Source organism: Camelus bactrianus, chromosome 33, assembly GCF_048773025.1.
Source record: "Camelus bactrianus isolate YW-2024 breed Bactrian camel chromosome 33, ASM4877302v1, whole genome shotgun sequence".
NCBI classification, from domain to species: Eukaryota; Metazoa; Chordata; class Mammalia; order Artiodactyla; family Camelidae; genus Camelus; species Camelus bactrianus.
This window is the reverse complement of record NC_133571.1, coordinates 5,506,021-5,527,791: the sequence shown is the minus strand read 5'-3', so window position 1 is coordinate 5,527,791 and position 21,771 is coordinate 5,506,021. Positions and strand designations below refer to the sequence as shown.

Sequence of the window (21,771 nt, the reverse complement as noted above, 5' to 3'; positions counted from 1 at the left end):
GTCACCGTGATGTCAGTGCCTCCGTCACACGGCCACTCATTGCCCACCAGAAATGGTTAAAAGCGGAGCAGATTTGATTTTGATTTTAAGACACAGTTTGAGGATGGGGGGGCTGCAATGATCATTTTTAGAGGGACCTTTTCTCCCCTTTTTTTGTTCAAGGAATGTCATTTAGACTTTGTCACTTTGTTAAGGCTGGATTCTGTTGGTGTCTTCCAGGACACACTATTATCATTTGCATCTTTTGATGGTTTGTTATTCAGGCAAGCTTGATAAAGCACTTAAGAGATTAGAGCTCTTCAGCTGGAATAAATGGCATAAGGCAAGGTGCCCATTCCTACATGTGACATTGCTGTGAAAGGCAATCAGCAAACAACGGTGGATCAAACAGGCTGCTGGAGATTCAGGGGCCTCTCTTGTCCAAAACTAAACAGATACAGAGTGAATCTGGGGCAAGGGTGAAAAAAAAAATAACAGAACAGGATGAGCCAGAAAAAAGCATCTTCAGGAACATTATTAGTAAAAGGAATAGGCTTTTCCTTGAATGCACTGTACAAAATTTGTGACTTTAAGAATCGAGTGAATGAAATCTCTTTTTCCTTTATGCTTCAAAGATTTTAGATTTGCTATAATTTTGGCACTCTTAATCCCCTTGCCTTTCAGGCTGGCAATATCAGGGGGGTAGCAAGTGTTTTCTGGACCCAGGATCAACAGGTGATGGAGGAGTATATGATGAAGATGAGCAAATGTATTTTCTGTGAGCAATTATCTGCCTTACATGGTGGGGTTGGCACCTCGTCAGGGAGATGGTGTCTGTCCGCTCGCTCCTAATAACCTGTCCTTCTTTGTAGCTCCTAGCCCAGTTGCAGTTAAATATCTGGTTGTGTGATTCTTCTGTGTCTGTCCAGCCTTCTGTATACTTCTGAGGGCAAGGCTTGTGTCTCTGTTGTCTCATAGTGTCTGTCACATGCCACGTGCTTAAATATTTGTTGACTGAGTGAATGGGTGCATGCCTACTGGACTTAAACACAGGTGGGAGTGTGGAGGTAAGCTGCACAGGCTGTCGGGTGGAATTCCTGGGGTCACTAACTGGCTCCCTCCCTTTCAGCTGTGTGATTTGGGGCAACGCGTTTAGCCTCTCTGTGCCTTTTCCTCATGTGTGAGATGGAGACTGTAGTTCCAATCTCATGGAATTGTTGTGAGGATTAAATAAATTAATCCAGGCAGAGTATTAGCACAGGGCTGGCAATAAAATAAATGCTTAATACACACTGACTCCTGTTATCACTGAATTACCCATCTTTTTAGCTAACAAGAGATGTTTTAAGCTGTTTATTTCTCCTTCCATGCAGCTTTTGGATTGCTTTGGGATTCCTGTGCTGATGGCTCTCTCGTGGTTTATTCTTTATGCAAGATACAGAGTGATCCATTTCATCGCTGTGGCTGTCTGTCTGCTGGGCGTAGGAACCATGGTTGGTGCAGACATGCTAGCAGGGCGGGAGGACAGTGCAGGTAAGACGGGGTTACCTGTGTCCGGTTCAGTCGCAGAGAAAGCTATGCTCGTGTCTTCGCTTGGTTATTTTGCAAAGAGATAGCAAAAGGCAGAAAACATGTCCCGATTAACCATCTTTAAAATTTTTATTGTTCGATTTGCTTGCTTCTGGTCCTGTAACCACCTCCACAAAGCAGTCATTATGTTGCTATCTGCCCGCTGTCCTTGCCGCTTTTTTGGTCACACTAAATAGTTTGTGTCATGAGAGATAGGTTTCCTTATATATTTGCAATAATATTCTTTTGACTCCTTCTTTTAGTTGCTGGAAAAGCTACTGCAGATTCTCGATTTTTTGTTTTTATCAAGGAGACTTTGCGAGGGGAGGGTACAGCTCAGGTGGTAGAGCGCATGCTTAGCATGCACAAGGTCCTGGGTTCAATCCCCAGTGCCTCCTCTAAAAATAAATAAATAAACCTAATTGCCCCCCCAAAAGTAAAAAAAATTTTTTTAATTAAATTAAAAAAAAAGGAGACTTTGTGGCCACTAAATGACTGATCTCTCTTTGAGTCACTCTGTAGATGAGAACATTCTGATATTCTTTATGTCAAAGTTCAGACAATTGATAGCATAAAATCTAAATAAGGCCTGTGAATTCAGTCAAGTGACTTCAGTGTCTCCTTGGATTAAGAAAATTACCTTGCTCTCCTAGCTTACTTTCCTATGGTTTCAATGAATTCCCATCAATAAGTCCCATTATTTTCTCATGTCGTAGAATCATTGTCTGAGGCCTTGCATTACGGTGCATACCACCATCTTCCAGTCTGTTCGTCTCCTGAGGAATCAAAAGAAAAATCACAGCTGTGTTGTGCCAGAAAGTGAGAGAAGCAAGAGTCTTTAAAAATCAGGGTTTCTCCTTCTGTAAAATCTTACTTAAATGAACGTGAGCCAGTCAGCTCCTGGAAGCCAGCTGGAGAGTGTCCCCCAGTGACGGTGTGTCCCTTTTTGTGGCTTGTCCCCCAGCAGGTAGTGATGTGCTGATCGGCGACATCCTGGTCCTCCTCGGGGCCTCCCTCTACGCCGTGTCTAATGTGTGTGAAGAATACATCGTGAAGAAGCTGAGCAGACAGGAGTTTTTAGGAATGGTGGGCTTGTTCGGAACAATAATCAGTGGCATACAGCTGTAAGAGTCCAAACTTTTCCTTAAACACAAGCGAATACATCATCGAGGATTAATTTCCAACTACTAATATCGCTTATTTGGCCCAAACCTGATGTGGTGAAATCAGTTAACTTGCCAAATACCTATTAGAAGGTCGTTGAAACGTCAGTGACGCCTCATTTTCTGACACGTGTGGGACGCCGAAGGCTCCTGCTTATGTCGGGGTAGGCTTTACATGACCAGTGAAGACTTTCTTTTTCAATTATTCCTGGAAAATATTAACTTCCTATTCAAAGGGGACACATAGGATCAAGTTTTCCTCCTGTAGCTGACCACGACTGAAGGGTGTTTCTGAGGGCGTCAAACGTGTTTATTAAGGACTCCTTTGGTTTTATTCTTTGTCATTTTAACTAAAGATAGTTACTTTCATACTCTAAGAAAAAATCCAGAAGTCAACATAATTCATCACCGACTGAAGTACTTAGAGCTCGAAGCAACTTAATTGCTTATAAGATAATGAAAATCAGCGTAAAGATCTCTCTGTGCCTCTTGTTTCCATCACAGATTGATTGTGGAATATAAAGATATTGGCAGCATTCCCTGGGACTGGAAAATCGGTATGTACATGCATAATAATTCTTTTCTTAGTCTTTCTCTGACATACATCAAGAGATAGATACTTCATTTTAATAATACGATTTAGGTATTTTTGTAAAATCACAGAGGAATTCAGTACACAGAGGGCACGGTGGTTTACATTGAGTTTCCTCTGCGAACTTGTAAATGAACCCCCATAAAAGTTAATCCTTAATCTTCACCTTCAGGGATGGCCTTTCTCTACTAGGAATTCTGAGCAAGACTGGCCTTTGGTCACGTTAGCTTTCAACTAGGCCTGTATCTCGTGGCCTCAGATTTCATGAGGAGTTCGTCTGCTTGGCGGAATTTGTGAAGTATTAACCTGGACAATCCGATGGTGTGTAGTTAGCACCGCCTTCCTCTGCTGCTCTCATCTGCTCGTCCTGGGCATCTGCACGGATAAGTAACACGGAGGAAAACAGTGCTAGGGCAGTTAGGAAGGATTTGAACCTTATTTAACGATGGGTGGAAAGAAGTTAAGAAGCACGTTAAGTGTCATTGAGTTCATTTACCAGGCTTGGATGATTTAATTCAAGTAAATGAATTAGATTGCGCGTGCGTGTGCGCGCGCGTGTGTGTGTGTGTGTGTGCTGAGTGAGCCTGGAGAAGTGGTTGCAAACCTTAGGTGCCAGCACCCGGATGACAAGCTCTGTCCTGAAGAGGACAGTTGTGTCGTGTTGTCTGGGAGCGCTGAATTTCATGAAATGAACCAAAGATATGGACCTAACAACTGCCTTTGATGCCCTAAAAATACTTCATGCTGAATCCAGTCACACAGATCACATCCAACCAACCAACTAGATAAAAGCAAACAAAGGATAACGAGTTGTTTTTGTTTTTGTTTTTTGATTCTGATTCTGCTTTCATTGGTCTTCTGTCATAGGCATCTCTCTGCCCTGGGCAGGTGGAGAGCATGGGGTCATGGGAGCTTTGACTTACACACAAGCCAGCTTTTATGGCCTTGACCATCTAACACTGTTGGATTTTTTAAGTTCTTCACCTACATCACAGCTTATTATTATTACCTCCCCTCTCCAGAGCTTTGTAAATCTCATTTGCAATGCATACTGTTAACAAAGGGGCTTTGTGGATTATATGTTAAAGGATCAGGGACTTTTTTTTTATATGTCAACCAAGCCTTAAAAGCACCTTTGTCTTTTGATTTCTTCCGGTAACATTGGATATTCCATTTCCCCCGCAGCCCTGCTGTTTGTGGCATTTGCCGTCTGTATGTTTTGCCTGTACAGCTTCATGCCACTGGTGATTAAGGTCACTAGTGCCACTTCTGTCAACCTGGGCATCCTGACAGCTGACCTCTACAGTCTTTTCTTTGGCCTCTTTATGTTTGGCTATAAGGTAAGCAAACAGACGTTGCTCAATGAAGAACACTTGTTTGGTCTGAAAGATGTAACAGATTTAAGATTTTAGATCCCAAATTAAAACTTCATCTTGGCAAGAATTTCACTGGACACCCTCACTCCAGGCAGGTGACATCTCAGTGTTATGATATGAGTCTTTTTTCGAGAGGAGGGACAGGTAATTAGGTTTATTTATTTATTATTATTTTTAATGGAGATCCTGGGGATTGAACCCAGGACCTCATGCATGCTAGGCAGGCGCTCTACCACTGAGCTATACCCTCCCTACTATAAGAGTCTTGCTTTGAGGACTGCTGCCTTAGAAATCCATCTTTCCTTGGTACAGAGCTTGTTGACCTGCCTGCTACTACAGTCTTTTGAACAAATAGTTAGAATGTTGCCTTATTGCTTGACAATTTTCATTTTAGAAACTATATTTTTTTTTCCTTATACAATTTTGTATCTGGGGAGAAATTGCTTGGCACTGGTTGACACTATTCCCAGGAATTGGCCATGACCTCATAATGCCTAGATCGGTGTGTTCTCAGAAATTTCTGCTTAAGAAGCATAAACCATTTTTGCTTTGTAAGATTGCATATCACAGGAACCAGCTGTTACTTTTGCAAACTTGCTGGTTAAGGTATTCCCTGAACTAAGACCGAAGAAGTTTTTATAGCTTTTTGGTGGCATCATTAAAAAGTAACAAATGTCAAAGTGAATCAGAGCAGAGAAGTGATCCTGAGAGACCTAGATTTTTTTTTCCCCATGAGAATACCTCTCGTTGTTCTGTGGTGCTGTTCTTGCATTTCATATCACCACCACTAGGGGGCAATGGCATCTTTATTCTGCAGTTCAAGGCCAGTTGATAGCTACCCACACCCAAAGGATGCTTGAGAGAGTTCTGCCGTGTAACATGTGGCTCTGCTCACCTGTGCTTTTTTTTTTTTAAACTACACATATTGATTTAGCTTTAGTAGTTTAATTTTTACTTTTCCCTCATAAGTAAAATAATATCCAAGGATGAAGTAAGGCTAAAGGAATAAAAGCTTCAAAGTGAAAGTATACTTGTCATTACCTATTATAAGCTCCCTTAATGTAGATATTTGCTCTTTAACTGCTCTTAACTTTAATATGAAAAGGCCTTTTTGGGTGTCATTTTTTGGCCACATGACTTTATACCATTATTCTCAAAATTGGAACATGCAAACTGTAAATTCATCTGCAGTTCCTTTGCTTTGGGTCTGTCCCTGTAGGTCTAGCAGCTCACTCTTAACTCAGATCAGATTTTGTTGTTTTTGCCCAAAGGCTGTTTCAAAACTTGTAGAGTAAACAGGAGGTCTGCCATGATCCTCAGCGTAAATTACAGAGGTGGGAAACCATTCAGAGCATAAAGAAGATAGTTAGAACCTTAGAAGTAGTTTTTAAAGACAGAATCATCAGCCCAATATACCACCAATTAAAAAAAAATGTAGCATCTAAAATAACCTCGGCTCTGATATTTCAAAACAGGCAATTGAAAAAGAGGTTTAAACGTTTCTACATTCATTAGTGTTAGCCTCTGCCTTCTCCGGATTGATCTTGAGTAAATACTCACTGAGCAGAGTAGCCACATAGATCCAGACACAAAGGGTAGAATTTTAAAAGAAGAAAAAGATAAGAGCCTCTAATTCAGGAAACTTATGACCTCACTCCCTCAGAGTCTCTCGCTTCCAATAAATGTGCCTCCGTTTAATCACCTGTCTTCTTAAGAGGAACAAGATGCACTTTCTTATAAACATTTAAAACCATCTAACCAAACAGGACATGTTTTGAATAAGTTACTGAGGTCTTCCCACAGGTAACAGCGAACATTCTATAGGAGAGCATGATTGACGTTCCTGATTTTGAGTTTAAAAGTTTAGGGCACTCTAAATACCTTTCACTTCCCTTAGTCTTCTCTGAATCATTTTTCCTCCCAGCAAACATTTAGTCAATACCAGCCGTGTGTTGGGTGCTGTACTGAGACTGGACCTAAGAATGAGAGCCCGTAGAGGAAGTCAGTTTGGCTGCTGGCTCTGCTCGGCATTATCAGTGGCTTTGCACCATCACTGACTCCGGTGGAGGCCTTTGGCCTTGGGGAGGGCTGTGCTCTTCCATTCCTTAAAAAGTTCTGAAGGTTTAAGGTTAAGAAGTAATCAAGCACCTATAAAACATTTAACACATTGACGCCAACAGTGACCCATAGACGCCCACGGCTGGAGGTGACCTGTAGTCTACCTGATACTCATTTCAAAACCTATTAGTTTTTCCTTCTACTTTTGGGAGTATTTCATGCTTTTTCTCTCTCTTTAATCTTCTTTCTCTTCTCTTTCTTCAACTCCTTCCTTTTTTTTTTTTTCTGTCATCCCCCTTATTAAGAACTCTTTGTATCGGACATAGTATGAGGTCTACGTTAATTTTAAAATATTTATTGGCTTGAATAAAATAGCATGCCCCATTCTTAATTTTAAAATCAGATTAGCAGGATCATTCATAAATTGGATTTGCTTGTTCCCAGAAAAATCCTGAGCATTTAATTATGCATTAATTATGCTACACAGTTTTCCTAATTTTTTTACTGCACTGTTCTTGCTCAGTCTGGCTGTTTCTCTTTCTGTGTTTTATTTTTTGTGCTGTTGGAAACAAATATTTATTTTCTTAATACTTGAACTTTGGTATGGATCCTCAATTCACATACAATTAAATATACAGAGTACTTAATATTCTTTACTTAAACTTTGGGATATGTCAGAATGTCATTTTCAGTTAAAAATGCACCATGAATTAGTGTTCTGTCTTCACTGCATTTTGCTCTGGGTGGTTGTTTTCCATCCTAAATAAGGGCGGGTTGGGGAGAGTCACCAGGAGTTCCCTGCGTCCTTGTGGTGTGTCTGTCAGAACGGGCTGTTGCTGTAATCGGTCCTTCTGGGAGCAGAGCAGGTAGGAGATGCCTCCCGCAGGGCTCCACTCCCTGGGGTCGTCCTACTGGACCTTCCACCAGTCACCTCTTTGGGCTTCAGACTCATCTGAAAAATATCTTTCCAGTTCTAAAAATCTAAATCTGCTCATTACATCATAAATTTTACTGTGTAACACTTGCCTATAGAGACAACTGATTACATTTTAACTGAATGAATTTTTTGGACTAGCAGCACATAAGAGGGGTTGTTGAGAAGTTGTCCCATCTGTGAACCCACATTTTATCATAGAGCCTGTGTTCCTGTGTTGTGAGCTGTGCTTAGGGTCCGACTCAGGGTCTCTCATGGTACCATGGTGACCCTTTTGTCTCTCCTCTAAGTAAAGGGGACCAGTTGCAAGGTGGCGTGTGGCTAGGTTATCACAGAGAAAGACAAAATCCATTTCCCAGAGTTCAAGAATCCGGCTGGCTGATGGGCTGGGGGATGTTGGCAGAGCCCACACCAGTGCACACCCATGGGATGGTTTTTGGTCATTAGCATCTCCTTGGGCAACTGTCAGAAAAAAAGATTCTGGGATGGGAACCCTCAAAGTCCAGCTGGCAGAAGGCAGCAGCAAAGATGTGTATGTGAGGGAGCCCTTCCATAGCCTGTTCTCCCCTCTTAGTTTTCAGGACTCTACATCCTGTCCTTCACCGTCATCATGGTGGGGTTCACTCTGTACTGCTCCACCCCGACGCGCACAGCAGAGCCAGCTGAGAGCAGCGTCCCACCCGTCACCAGCATTGGAATTGACAACCTGGGACTGAAGCTTGAGGAGAACCTCCAGGAGACCCACTCCGTGGTCTTGTAGCTGGAGAAGAAGGGACACACATACACCCGAGGCTTCCTGAGAAGCTGGGAGCTGCCACCCGGATAAAAGCAGAGCCGGCAGCCTGCTGAGGGGACACTTGGAAAATGATCAGACTCAAGAGTGAACCCCCTGTAGCATTGGATTGGATCCAGTGGTTAGATTTTTACAAAGATACAAAGGAATACAAAATCATGTTTCAAAAATAGAAATACCAAAATAGAGCAGAAGCTGTGGCCAGGATTATGTTTCTGTGTGTTTGAGGACCAACGCTTGTTAGCATCAAGGACACAAGGTGCGGGGCCCACACCGGGTCTCAGGTGCAGGTGGGAAAGCAGGATGGGGCAGCATACCCAGGCGTGAGCCAGCCTCAGGAAAGGGCCTGAAGCAGGCTGTCCAGGCTGGCTGGTGGTCAGCAGGAGGGGCAGCCCAGGGAGGTTTTAGAGTAGGTGTCCTCAGTTGGAGGCATCTGAGTTTTGTCCTGCTGAAAATTGTTCACAAGCCTCATGGCCTTTAGGCCACCAGATGAGGTCTGGTGACTGACTGTACATGTCGACAGCACTTGAGAAATTTTGAGATACGAGCGTGAGTACCACAGAAGCCGTAAGGTGGAGGACGGCGTACTAGGAACCTTCTCCCAATGGTTTCTATGCTACTTCTTCGCAAACAACGTGCCGTGAGATTTTTATGACACTACTTCAGTGCAGAGTGTTGATATGTAGCATCATTATGATATCAGCTACCAGTATGCACTTGACAAAAAACTCTATACGTAAACTTTTTTTTTTTTGGTAAAAAATATAAAGAAATTGAGGGTAAGTTTTCAAATTATTAGAAGATTTTGATTTCATGGAAATATACTTACTGTGTGGTTTCCTTGACTGCCTACTTCCCCTTGTGGATTTTAAGTGACTTAATATATTCAAGATTGCTTCATATCCAACTTTTCGGAATCATGTCTTCTTACAGTGAAGCAGCTCTGTCTATTTGGGGCTGAGCCGGAATGGAGAGGAAATCAGAGTGGACTCCCAGATCATGTGCCAGAATAAACATTTAAAAATTTTGAATTGCCTTCATGGGTTTGTTTTTTTTTAAACTTTTCTTGAGTGAAATAAACTTTCCTTTCCTGCAGCCAATTAAAACTGATGTTTGGTTTTCTCTCCTTACCGTTAACAACTGTCAACGAGTAGGAAAAGGTTATGTTAACGTCTGTGGCTTTTTGGGAAAGACTTTCAGTTTGATTAATATACTGATTATTTCTTAAAAATATCTTGCTTAAGAATAAACCTGTATATATGGGGATAGTGGTGAAGTAGAGCATCTCCGGTGACTGCACCCCACGTGTCTGTCGACGCTGAGCTCAAATGTCACGGGTCCCCACTCCTCTGGGTTCCCAGGGTCCTTCTTGTTCACAGCTCCTTTGTAGCAGTTACTGAACTGAAGTGCTTACCGTTTCCTTGGCCCTCCTCACCACGGGTTATCATCTTTCTAGTTCTCTGGGTATCTCACTCCTTGGGTATTATTAAATGAACTTTGTCTTTGGTCCCAGCCGAGAACATTTAATGGGGAGATTGAGCTCAAGTAAGGCCTTTCACGCGGATACATGTAGCGGCAAGTAAGTCATCCCACCCCACTCTGCTCCTTCTCCCCATCACCCGTAATCCTGGTGTTTCCCCTCGCCTGCTCCCTTTGGAAAGGGGCAGAGGAGTTCCAGCCCAAACTGAAAGTCAGACTTCAGTATTCCAAAGAAGCAATGCTATGAATGACATTCAGCAACTATATAGTAGTTAGGACTGCAAGGCTGTGCATCCTGGTTTAAATAAGTTGTGAAGACTGGGAGCCTAGCCAGCCTGCATAAGACCACTTCCACAGAAACTGTGTTTTCAGCTGGTGTACACACAGGCTTTTGCAACACAACACATCCTTATGCTGAGAACCGCCTATAAATTCTTTCTCAGCCTGTTAGAGCAATATTGATTTTTCAATATTTTTTGTAGACACGCCATTAAAAAAATCCTGCTGAATAATATAATAGAATGGCTAAATCATTCCCTAGTGTTTTATAGCTGTAACAAATCGCACAATTGGACTGTGGTTAACACGGGGAGAAGAGAGGGCTTTGCAGGTGCCAGTTTTACTACTTGCATTTTAAATCTAGGTTCTTCTGTGGACCAGCAATTAACATTTCTCACCTTTCTGATAACCGGTGTCTCAGAGAATTGACATGTAGTCTCGGTATTTCCAGCAGGTGGCGTTTTAATAATTATAAAAAAGACCTGTGACTTAAAAACAATAATCTTTCATTTTATAGCACCTCCATGATGTTCTGTTAAATCAAAGTGGTTTTTTTTTTAATTGAAGTATAGTCAGTTTACAATGTTGTGTCAATTTCTGGTGTACAGCACAATGCTTCAGTCATGCATATATTCATTTTCATATTCTTTCTCACTGTGAGCTACTACAAGATCTTGAATATATTTCCCTGTGCTGTACAGTATAAACTGGTTTATCTATTCTATATGTACCTGTCAGAATCTGCAAATCTCGAGCTCCCAGTGTTTTGTTTTAAAAGAGGGTATGATGATAACTGTCTTCAGCAGGGATTGCTTTTGATTAACAGTTGGAATAATGCGGGTCTCAGAAAAGTTGAAACATCCTTTGTGGGTCACAGAGTTTGGTGACTAAAGTGAAAACAGAATCCAGGATTCCTTTTGGTTCCTGGAGCTTGAAGTCCCCACTGCCTCTTGAAACAGCGAGTCCTGAGGGGGGCCGTGGTTCTTGTGGAAGTGCTGAGTCAGCGGATGGGGATGCACCCCCAGTGAGAGGAACTGGGAAGATTTTCCTGTAAAAACCAGCTGGATGGTGCAGTTTTCTCTGTAGTTCTGGAGCCTCTGTGCATCTGGAGCATCTCTGTGAGGTCTTCTGTATGCCGAGCCACGAGTCTGTTCTGTCATTATTACGGTGATGTGCCATTTTCATCCCCATTTAATCACTTAGTCATCTGGACGTATCCTCAGTCCCCGAAAGATACCAATAAATCAGGGAAATTCAGTGGACAGCCACTTAGCTGATTAAAAGGCCAGAGATTTATGAGGAAATTTGGTAATGCTGAGCATGCAGTTCTCCAATAGTCTTTTCATAAAGAATGTTTTCAGATGTCTGGTGATACAGACGTGGTATGTCAAGAGTGAAATCCCTTCGGAAGAGCAAACTTTTACCTGTAGAATTTAATCTCCCAAAGTTTCTTGTCCCAGTGCTTTCTTTCATCCTGCACTTCATTCCTTTTATCTTTCTTTCTTTCTTTTTTCCCTTGTACTTTATTCCTTTATTCTTTAAATATTGTCCTCTTCTAGCAATCTGGAAGTGCAGCCACTTCTGGAGAAGGAAATTGGAAAGGGAAGAGAAATGAGATCAAGAAAAAAACATAGGCCATTTGAGCAATTATTGGCTCCAACTGACCATAACGAGCATTCAGGTGGTGCCATATAGTCATCACTCCATCAGCCACTCACAGCCTGCCCAGCGGGGAGGCCAGCTCGTAGACACCAGGTGAGATGGGGAGCACTTGAAGAGTTAGCAGCTGGAGTTTGGAGTCCCATTTTCCCTGACCCTGGGTGTTGCTCTGTTTCTGCTTGGTGACAGTGCTTTTCGACTTTTGCCTGAGTATTTCACGTTCTTTCAGATTCCTATCCTGACTTTGGTCTTGTGATCCTGTGTGGGACCTTATCCACCCTGGTCCACATGAAAAGCCTGCTAGTTCAGTGTGTGCACCTTTATGTGAGGGGACACACACACAGACACACCACCACCATCACCACCATCACCAACTCCTATGCACCTCCACCCCCACCTCCCCCACCCACATCTTATTTTTCCAGAAATTGCTGCCGTTGATCTGCCCGTACCCCGGACACACATCTGCAGGCTTTCCTGTAGAACGTCATGTTCCTAGTCCAGCTGTTGGATTAAATGTACAGGCATTCCTCATTTTATTGTGCTTTGTGTTCTTGTGTTTTGCTGAGATTGCATTTTTTTTTTTTTTATTGAAGGTTCGTGGCAACCCTGCACAAGCAAATCTATCTGTACCATTTTTTCCAACAGCATTTGCTCATTTCGTGTCTCTGTCACATTTTAGTAATTCACACAATATTTCAAACTTCATTATTATTATATTTGTCGTGGTGATCTGTGATCTTTGATGTGATTATTGTAATTGTTTCAGGTGCCAGGAACTGTGCCCAAATAAGACAGTGGAAGTAATTAATAAGTGTGTGTCTTCTGACTGCTCCACAGACCAGCCATTCCCGTGTCTCCCTCTCCTTGGGCTTCATGCAACATATTGAAATTAGGTCTGTTAATAACCCTACAGTGGCCTCTAACGGTACAAGTGAAAGGAAGATTCATATATCTCTCATTTTAAGTCAAAAGCTACAAATGATTAAGCTTAGTGAGGAAGGCACGTTGAAAGCCGGGCTTCTCGCACCAGTTAGCCAAGAATGCAAAGGAAAAGTTCCTGAAGGAAATTATAAGTGCTACTCCAGTGAACCCATGAATGATAAAAAAGCGAAACAGCCTTATTGCTGATATGCAGGAAGTCTTGGTGGTCTGGGTAGGAGATCAAACCAGCTGCAACGTTCCCTTAAACCAAAGCCCAACCCAGAGTAGGGGCCTAACTCTTCAGTTCTATGAAGGCTGAGACAGATCAGGAAGCAGCAGAAGAAAAGTTTGAAATTGGCAGAGGTTGGTTCATGAGGTTTAAGAAGCCGTCTCCATCACCACGTGCAAGGTGAATGCTGAAGCAGAAGCTGCAGCAAGTTATCCAAAAGATCCAGCCAAGATCATTCATGAATGTGCTCCTTTAAGCAACAGAGTTTCTATGTAGGTGAGTCAGCCTTCTACTGGAAGAAGACGCCATCTAGGACTTTCAGAGCTAGAGAGAAGTCACTGCTTGGGTTCCAGGCTTCAAAGGACGGGCTGACTTTTGTTAGGGGTCTTTAAGTTGACTTTAAGTTGAAGCCAGTGATCATCTAGCATTCCCAAAATGCTAGTACGCTTAAGAATTAGGCTAAATCTACTCTGCCCGTGCTCTGTAAATGGAACAACAAAGCCTGGTATCTCCAGGTCTGTTTACAACATATTTTACTGACTCTTAAGCCCACTGCTGAGACGTTCCCAGAAAAAAAAATTCCTTTGAAAATACTTCTGCTTATTGACAATGCACCAGGGTCACCCAAGAGCTCTAATGGAAACATGCAGTGAGATTCACATTGTTTTAATGTCTGCTAACACAGCGTCCACCCTGCAGCCCGTGGATCAATGAGTCATTCCAACTTTCAAGCCTTATAATTTAAGAAATACATTTTGTGAGCTATAGCTGCCGTAGACAGTGATTCCTCTGATGAATCTGGGCAAAGTCAACTGAAAACCCTCTGGAAAGGATTCACCACTGTAGATGTCATCAAGAACATTCATGATTCCTGCCATCAGATCAAAATAGCAACATTAACAGGAATTTGGGAGAAGCTGATCCCAACCCTCTTGGATGACTTTGATGGGTTCAAGATGTCAATGGAGGAAATAACTGCAAATGTGGTGGAAACAGCAAGAGAACTAGAATTTGAAGTGGGGCCTGAAGCTGTAGCTGAATGGCTGCAGTCTCATGATAAAACCTTAATGAATGAACAATAATGCTGGAGGCTGTGGAGAAAAGGGAACCCTCCTACACTGCTGGTGGGAGTGCAGTTTGGTGCAGCCGTTATGGAAAACAGTATGGAGATTCCTCAAAAGACTAAAAATAGACTTACTATATGACCCAGCAATCCCACTCCTGAGCATATACCCAAAGGGAACCCTACTTCAAAAAGACACCTGCACCCCAGTGTTCATAGCAGCACTATTTACAATAGTCAAGACATAGAAACAGCCTAACTGTCCATTGACAGATGACTGGATAAAGAAGAAGTGGTATATTTATACAAAGGAATACTACTCAGCCATAAAAAATAATAAAATAATGCCATTTGCAGCAACATGGATGGACCTGGAGATTGTAAGTGAAGTAAGCCAGAAAGAGAGAGAAAAATACCATATGATATCACTTATATGTAGACTCTAAAAAAAAAAAAAAGGCAAATGAACTTATTTACAAAACAGAAACAGACTCACAGACATAGAAAACAAACTTATGGTTAGCAGGTGGGGAAGAGGGTGGGAAGGGATAAATTGAGAGTTAGAGATTTGCGGATACTAACAACTACTATATATAAAGGAGATAAACAACAAGTTTCTACTGTATGGCACAGGGAACAATATTCAATATCTTTTAATAACCTATAATGAAAAAGAATATAAAAACAAATACATGTATGTATACGGAAGCATTATGCTCTACACCAGAAACTGACACAGCATTGTAAACTGATCATACTTCAATTAAAAAGAGAGAAAAAGGGCTGACGCTCGAGAGCAACCAGTTGACAGTGCTTGATTTGGTAGCTCTCAGGCCTGCCAGATAGTGTCTTCAGTCTCTGGGAATTTGAAAATTAGTTCTGAGCTTCAGTTTTTGGCCGCTTCCCAGGCACAGGCCTGCTACCCAGGGGACTATTAGAAATGCCAGCCAGAAGAGTTAATGTGCTGCTACATTAAACCCTGAGAGAGATGGAGTTCTTTATCTACAGCTTAAAAAACAAACAAACAAAAAAAACCCCATAAACCTGAAACAAACAATCCAAAAAGCCCTGAGTGAACTGAAGTCCACAAATAGATTAGCAGACCTGACCGGAGATCTCTTCTGGAGGAAGCCACCAGCCTTGGGGTCACAGAGCCACTGGCAGAGTGTCTGTGGGCAGGGCTGGGTGCACATAAGGCCCTGACCGCCCCCCTGGTAATGTTTGGGGCCCACTGTCCTCTGGGGTGCAGGCTCTGCTCCTGGGGTACACTTTGGCTATTTCAAGTGTCATAATCTCACTACTTCCCTTGTTATCCTGAGACACCCAGCGGCTTCTGCTGTTGACAGTGAAAGACGGCGATCCCAAAATAAAGGAAGCCTCAAGTGACTTGTCATTGTTAATGTCACAGATACAAACTGCTCCATAAATGGGGGCACAGCTATGTCATATTTATTTTACTAATGAATTACACGAGCACTCACAGTCCCATTAGTAAGAATTTCTCTTTTGAGGGGCTCTCCCTGTTCCCCCAAATTCCCTGAAGACCCAAGGCGGCTTCAGCAATTGCTAACGTTTGGGCAGGGGGCCTTCATCCAGCTTCTGCACCCAGGCAGGATGCGTTGTCTCTGATTCATTAGCCTCTGTTGTTTCTTCTCCCCAACATACGGTATAACTGCAGAGAAGCTGGCCCTCCAAAGTCCGCCGGAGGATGCCCCTCCTTTCCGAGTGAGGCCTTAGCTGACCCACGTGTCCACAGACGATGTGGTGCTTTGATGGAGAATGAACGAGGCCAGCCTGCTGGAGCTGACCAGGCATGTTGCAGTCCAAATACTCAGCATCTGGGTTTACACACGGTCATCTCTTAAGATGTCAGCACTTAAAAGTCCAGTCCAGAGCTACTGACTTCCTCGCCTGCCCAGAGGTCCCAACTTTTAGGGGTCAAGCAGTTTTAAAATTTTCAATCCTCAAAATGGAACATTTCCCCTTCCAACCAAGTCTTTCTAAGGGATGGGACACTTGGTACGTGGAGTGCCATGAAGGTAACTCACCTTTTTAGGGATGATTTGCCAGGAGATTCCAACGTGTCCACACCAAATTCTGAAGCAGTGACTATATTCGGTGAATCTAGGCTCGCCTATTCCCTTCTGAAGGGAAGCTTTCTCAGTGAAGCGAGGGCAGTTTTCTGGTACTTTATGGGCTGAAAAAGAGAAAAAACACTGCACAAATTTGTTATCTAAAAGGTCACTCTACTACATTAAATTGAGGATGATTTACATTTAAGAATAAACTATTAAGTTTGAAAAATCTGACTATTTCCTTCAGAAGTATAACACCTTCCAGGAATCTTTTCCCTGATGTGATTAATAACTATTTGTGAGTTTTTTTTTTTTTTTTGTCATAGCAATAAAATTTGTTGCCAACAGTATTATTTCAGTTTTGGCCCAATGGAATAATTCCTTTGTGATTTTTCTCACAGCAATAAAATTTATTTCCAACAGTGCAACTGTATATTTTATTTTATTATCTTCCTATTTCATCTTAGTTTTATGCCCTCAATCCCTTGGTGTAGGCAGTTCCTGCCCCCCCAGTCACTCCCCAGCCCTCATTAAAGACTTTGACACCTGGCCGCCCTCTTCCCACCCAATTTCCTCCATCACTTGGGTGAGCCGTGACCATGAAGATCAATGACCTACATTTGAACTTCACAGTTTCTTCATCTCCTCATGCCAATGCCTGTTAAAGGTAAATTAAGGAATGTCTCTCTAACAGTTACTCCCATATTACCTCTGTGTTTTGTAATCACTTGGAAGTTCTCTACCTTTGTGTCTCAAATTCCCACATTCTATATTTGGAGCACAATTTACATCTTCAAATTCTGCACACTTGTTTTTCAAGCTCTCCTGAACTCTTATTCTTTAATTACTTAAAATTTCCCCTCTGAATTCTTTCTCTTCCCTATCCCACTTAGAGTCTGTGTTTGACTGCTTAGATTTCTCATTTCCTTGCACCCACATCCTGCCCAGCAAAACCCCAATGCTAGATCAGTGGTATGACGTAACATCTTTCATGACTTCCCAGACTGAGAGATATGCATTCATCCCAACTTGACATTCCTGAGCCATAATCTGGGCAATCCTCAAGTACCTGCTTACCATTATCTCCGGTCTAATTTAGGAAAAGTGTGTTGGAGAATGTCCACGTTGTGAGTCTGGGTTATCTTCTGTCCAAGTCAAGGAGATACGTGATACCAGATAAAGGTAGCCGCAGTTCCATAGCAGAAGCCGCCCAGCACATCCATCATATCCTGTGGTTCTTTGGTTTCCCTAGACCTTTCTTCTGGTTCCTTCCTCATTTTTTCCCCCAGCACTTCCAATACCAACATGTTTTAGGGAGAAAAAAATATTGATTTTGAAGTTCCTTGCATCAGCAGCATTCCATTCAGAATTTCCCTCTGTAGGTCCTGGATCTTGGTCAACACACTGAGCAGTGTCCCCAGGGGCCTCTGGAGTCCATGCTGGGGACATCATATATTACACCTACTGTTTGGTTAAGGGACATCACACACTGTTGATCCTGCATCTCTATTCCAAACTGTCCTGATGGAATGGTAGACCCTTTGCAATGTGGCGCTTCATGCTTTCCAACTTCTGTTTTGTTTTTTTTTTAAATTGAAGTCTAGTCAGTTACAATGTGTCGATTTCTGGGTACAGCACAGTGTCCCAGTCATGCATATACATACACATATTTGTTTTCCTATTTTTTTCATTAAGGGTTATTACAAGATATCGAACATAGTTCCCTGTGCTATACAGAAGAAACTTTTTTAAAATCTATTTTTATATATAATGGCTAACATTTGTAAATCTCAAACTCCCAGATTTATCCCTTCCCACCCTCTTTCCCCAGGAACCATAAGATTGTTTACTATGTCTGCGAGTCTGTTTTTGTTTTGTAGATGAGTTCACAGTGTCCTTTTTTTTAGATTCCACATGTGAGTGATCTCATATGGTATTTTTCTTTCTCTTTCCGGCTTACTTCACCTAGAATGACGACCTCTAGGTCCATCCACTGTTGCTGCAAACCTTTTCTTTTGTCAAATTGTTTGTCATAGATAATTAGTCCAAATGAAATTATTTAGCCAGTGAGTTTCAGTTTGTTCTTTGGCTTTGGAGGAGTCCGAAGCCCTCCGAGTCCATGTTCAATGATCTCAAGACTGACAGGCACATGGAAAATACCATGGAGACAGGAAGTATTCTTATATTATTTTACCTCCTACCGAGAAGATAAACGATTCACCTATCAAATGGGTGGCACATAGTGAATGTGTAACAAGCAACTGCGTTCCTCCATCCAGAAAGTCCTACTGCGCTTCTGTTACTTTCCTACCTTCTAGCAAGCTAAGGACCAGTTCAAGAAGTGTTCTTGTGTTAGATCTTATGTACAACTATTCAAGTGGCATAGGTACCAGGTCTCCCCATTTCTGTGCTAAAAGGTGGGGTACTGCTACCTGGGGTCCTTTGAGATATGTCAGCCCAGTGGCTTTCCATTTACAAGAATGTTTATTGCAGCTTTAATCATGATAGCAAAGTGTTGGAAACAATTGGTCCATAACCAGGAGAATGGATTTATAAAATTTTGGTATCTTTGCAAATGTAACACTACTGAGCAATTAAAAGGAGTGCACTATTGATAAATGTAATAACATGAATACAAAAACATTATATGAGTGAAAGAAGCCAGGAACAAAAGAGTACCTATTTCATGATTCCATTTATACAGAATTCAAGAAATAATTGATGGGAAGAGAAATCAGAATGGTGTTTGCCTCAAGGCAGCACAAGGGCGATTGGAAGGGACATGAAGGAAGTTTCCAGGATAATGGAAATATCCTTTATCTTGCCAGGGAGTACTGCTTACATGGGTATCCGATAGTCTTTTTATTCCCATTGACCCTTTTTAGTCAAATCTATCTCATCTTGCATTGCTCCTTGTCCTATATGACCCACCTGGGTTCTACCTTCTACTTCCCAGCCGTGACCTGTCTTGGTACTTTTCAGGATGGGAAACCATGGTGGTTATGAAGGAAGAGCTGCACAGCAAGATGGCATGGACAGCTCCCTGTGGACCCCGGTATGGCGGTAAACAGCACACTGTCCAGAAGCGTGGCTGTGGGATTGCACCTTCCAAGGTCAGAACTCTAAGGGTTAGGAGCCTGCTGCCAAACAGAGAAGGAAATCTGGGCCTGCTCTCTGTAAGGGGAGAACTTGGCACTCCAGAGAGCAGCTTCCTCCAAGGACTCATTCCTGATTTAATGAAAGCAAACGACATAGGTACACAGTTTTTAAATTACAATTTTAAATAACTAAAAATCCTAAAGATCAGTATGCCATGTTAGGCAGACTAATGGCCTCCCAAAGATGTCCAAATCTTCATCCTTGGAACCTGTGAATATGTGACCTTACAAAGTAAAAGGTACTTTATAGAGATGATCAAGTCAAAGATCTAGAGATGGAGAGATTACCCTGGGTTATTAAGTGGGTCAAGTGTGATCACAGGGGTCCTTCCTTATAAGTAAAAGACTGATGCAGGAGAGTCAGGGAAGATGTGACAATGGAAACAGAATCAGAGTGATGCAACATGAAAAACACCTGACTAGCCATCGCTGACTTTGAAGATGGAAGGGGGGCCATGAAAAGTAGAAGGTGGGTAGCCCCTAGAAACCGGAAAAGGCAAGTAAATGGATTCTCTGCTGGTGATTCCGCAAGGGGACACAGCCCTGCCCACACCTTAATTTTAGTTCAGTGAGAACCATTTCAGATTTCTCGTCTCCAGAGCCGTATGATGGTAAATTTGTGTTGTTTTAAGTCACTAAGTTTGTGGCAGTTTGTTGCACAGCAATAGAAAACGAATACACTAACCATTTGTGGCGAACATACACTTGCATCCAGTGGTCACGACATGGAATAGGAGTAAAGGGGGCTGAGAGTCTGGCATTCTGGGTTCTGTTCTCATCAAATAGCTAAGTGCCCATGGAAGATTATCGTGTTCAGGTCTCTGGGCCCTGATCCTCTTCTGTAAAGTGGGGATGATGGCAGCTTCATCTTTAAACTATTCATCTGAAATATGAGCTGATTGGTAGGTACCCTGAGCTCAGGGAAGCATCAGACTGAGGGAAGGGTCTGGGCTTTGGGGTTAGTCAGACCTGTGTTCCAATGCCAGCTCTTTCATTTACTGGTTTAAGTCTTAGGCAAGGCACTCAACCCCTTTGAGCCTTTTCTGCACCTGCAAAATGAGAAGGGTAATCACGCTTATTACCTCCTGGCTTTGTTTGGAGCATTAAACTGGTCAACACACGCTGAGCTCTCAGAACACGTCCTGGCAGACAGCAAGTGCTCAGCGCACTGTTTGTTGTGTTTATTATCTCTGTGCCTTTAAGTTATCATGTAGAGATGGCCTTTTGCTCCCTGGTGGCTGCTCTCTAATAAGTATGTCCTTTGCAGATTTCTCTGAGGACTAAAGAATGGTGTCTGACACTTAGTAAGCATTAAAAAAAAAGCCCCCTTTTCTATTCATGCTCGTGGATAATGTGAGGAAATTCCTTAGAAACTTGGAAGGGAATTGGGCAGTGAGTATTCAGGTTTTGGAGAAACACCTGGATTTGAATCTCATATATTCTTTGTGACTTTGTGTAAGTTACTTACCCTCTCTGAGCCACAGTATGCTCACCTCAGTAGTTCCACCTCCAGGATTACTTTAAGATTTAGAATGTAAAGAGCTCAGCATGGTGCCTAACATTTAGTAAACACTCATAAAAGCTAAGGCCATTATCTGACTTTGGTGGTGTACTTTATGGTCAAAAGGATACATTGTACATAGCTGATGCTCAGTAAGTTTCTCTTGAATTTATTTAACTTCAGAAAATAATCTTTTGGGGGTGGATTTTCACCCTGGGGGCTTATTTGGTGTTTTAAAATAAGCTTTCCTCTTATTTACAAGAATGATTGATTATCATTATGAAAAACTGAAGAGGTCAGTATAAAAATAAGGAAGTCAGAAGGAGCACGTGGTTCCACGGAAATGAGGCCACGTCTTTGAGCTCTGTAGTCTTTGGGAAGAATGAGGGCCCTTCTCTCCTGATGAAAATTGGTCCCAGAGATTCCAGGATTGTCTGGCAAGACGAGACTGCTGACTGGAGGCCAGAACTGAATTAATCAACTCCCTGCATTCAAAACAGTGTCTGAATGCTGAGTCCCCAGGCAGATTTCAGGGATGTAGGACCTTTGACTCTTTAACTTGGGAATGGCAGGACCACAGGCTCACCTCTCACAACTACAACAAACCATAACCAACTGCTAAACAACCATCGGGAAAAAAAAAATAAGGAAGTCACAACAAATTCCCCCAAATCCTACTAACTAGCGACACCATCAATTTAGAGAATATTTCACAGATCTTTATGCATCTAGACATGATTAAAGTTTGCACGCACACATAAACACAAATCTGCATGTATGGAACTATATAGTACATAGCATTTTTTAATTTTATTTTTTTCATTTAATGAGGTGTCAGAGATAGCTTTCGAAGGCAGCAAATATTGACAAATTCACAGAGTTAAATAGCATTTCCTTGAAGAGATAACTGAGACCTGATAAATCCGAGCATTGGACACTA

At 42.2% G+C, this 21,771-nt stretch overlaps 1 protein-coding gene and 1 long non-coding RNA gene across 4 annotated transcripts in view; one reads left to right on the top strand and one right to left on the bottom strand.

Moving 5' to 3' along the window:
* SLC35F2 (solute carrier family 35 member F2) overlaps window positions 1–9,495 on the top strand; it is a 51,940-nt gene extending 42,445 nt beyond the window's left edge. Inside the window, exons 4-8 of one of the 2 annotated variants that reach the window (XM_074356864.1) lie at window positions 1,353–1,512; window positions 2,516–2,672; window positions 3,216–3,268; window positions 4,489–4,643; window positions 8,246–9,495. In XM_074356864.1, the coding sequence (XP_074212965.1) occupies window positions 1,353–1,512; window positions 2,516–2,672; window positions 3,216–3,268; window positions 4,489–4,643; window positions 8,246–8,431 (711 nt within the window). In that variant the 3' untranslated portion in view covers window positions 8,432–9,495. Of the gene's footprint in view, window positions 1–1,352; window positions 1,513–2,512; window positions 2,673–3,215; window positions 3,269–4,488; window positions 4,644–8,245 lie in introns of both variants that reach the window. The other variant, XM_074356863.1, reaches the window with a different exon arrangement.
* Window positions 9,496–9,843: 348 nt separating this feature from the next.
* Window positions 9,844–21,771, bottom strand: part of LOC123616823 (uncharacterized) — a 29,639-nt gene continuing 17,711 nt past the window's right edge. The window contains exons 3-5 of one of the 2 annotated variants that reach the window (XR_012503762.1): window positions 17,250–17,463; window positions 16,146–16,294; window positions 9,844–11,803 (exon numbers count right to left, since the gene is read on the bottom strand). This is a non-coding gene — a long non-coding RNA (uncharacterized LOC123616823). The remainder of the gene's footprint in view (window positions 11,804–16,145; window positions 16,295–17,249; window positions 17,464–21,771) is intronic. The other variant, XR_006724837.2, reaches the window with a different exon arrangement.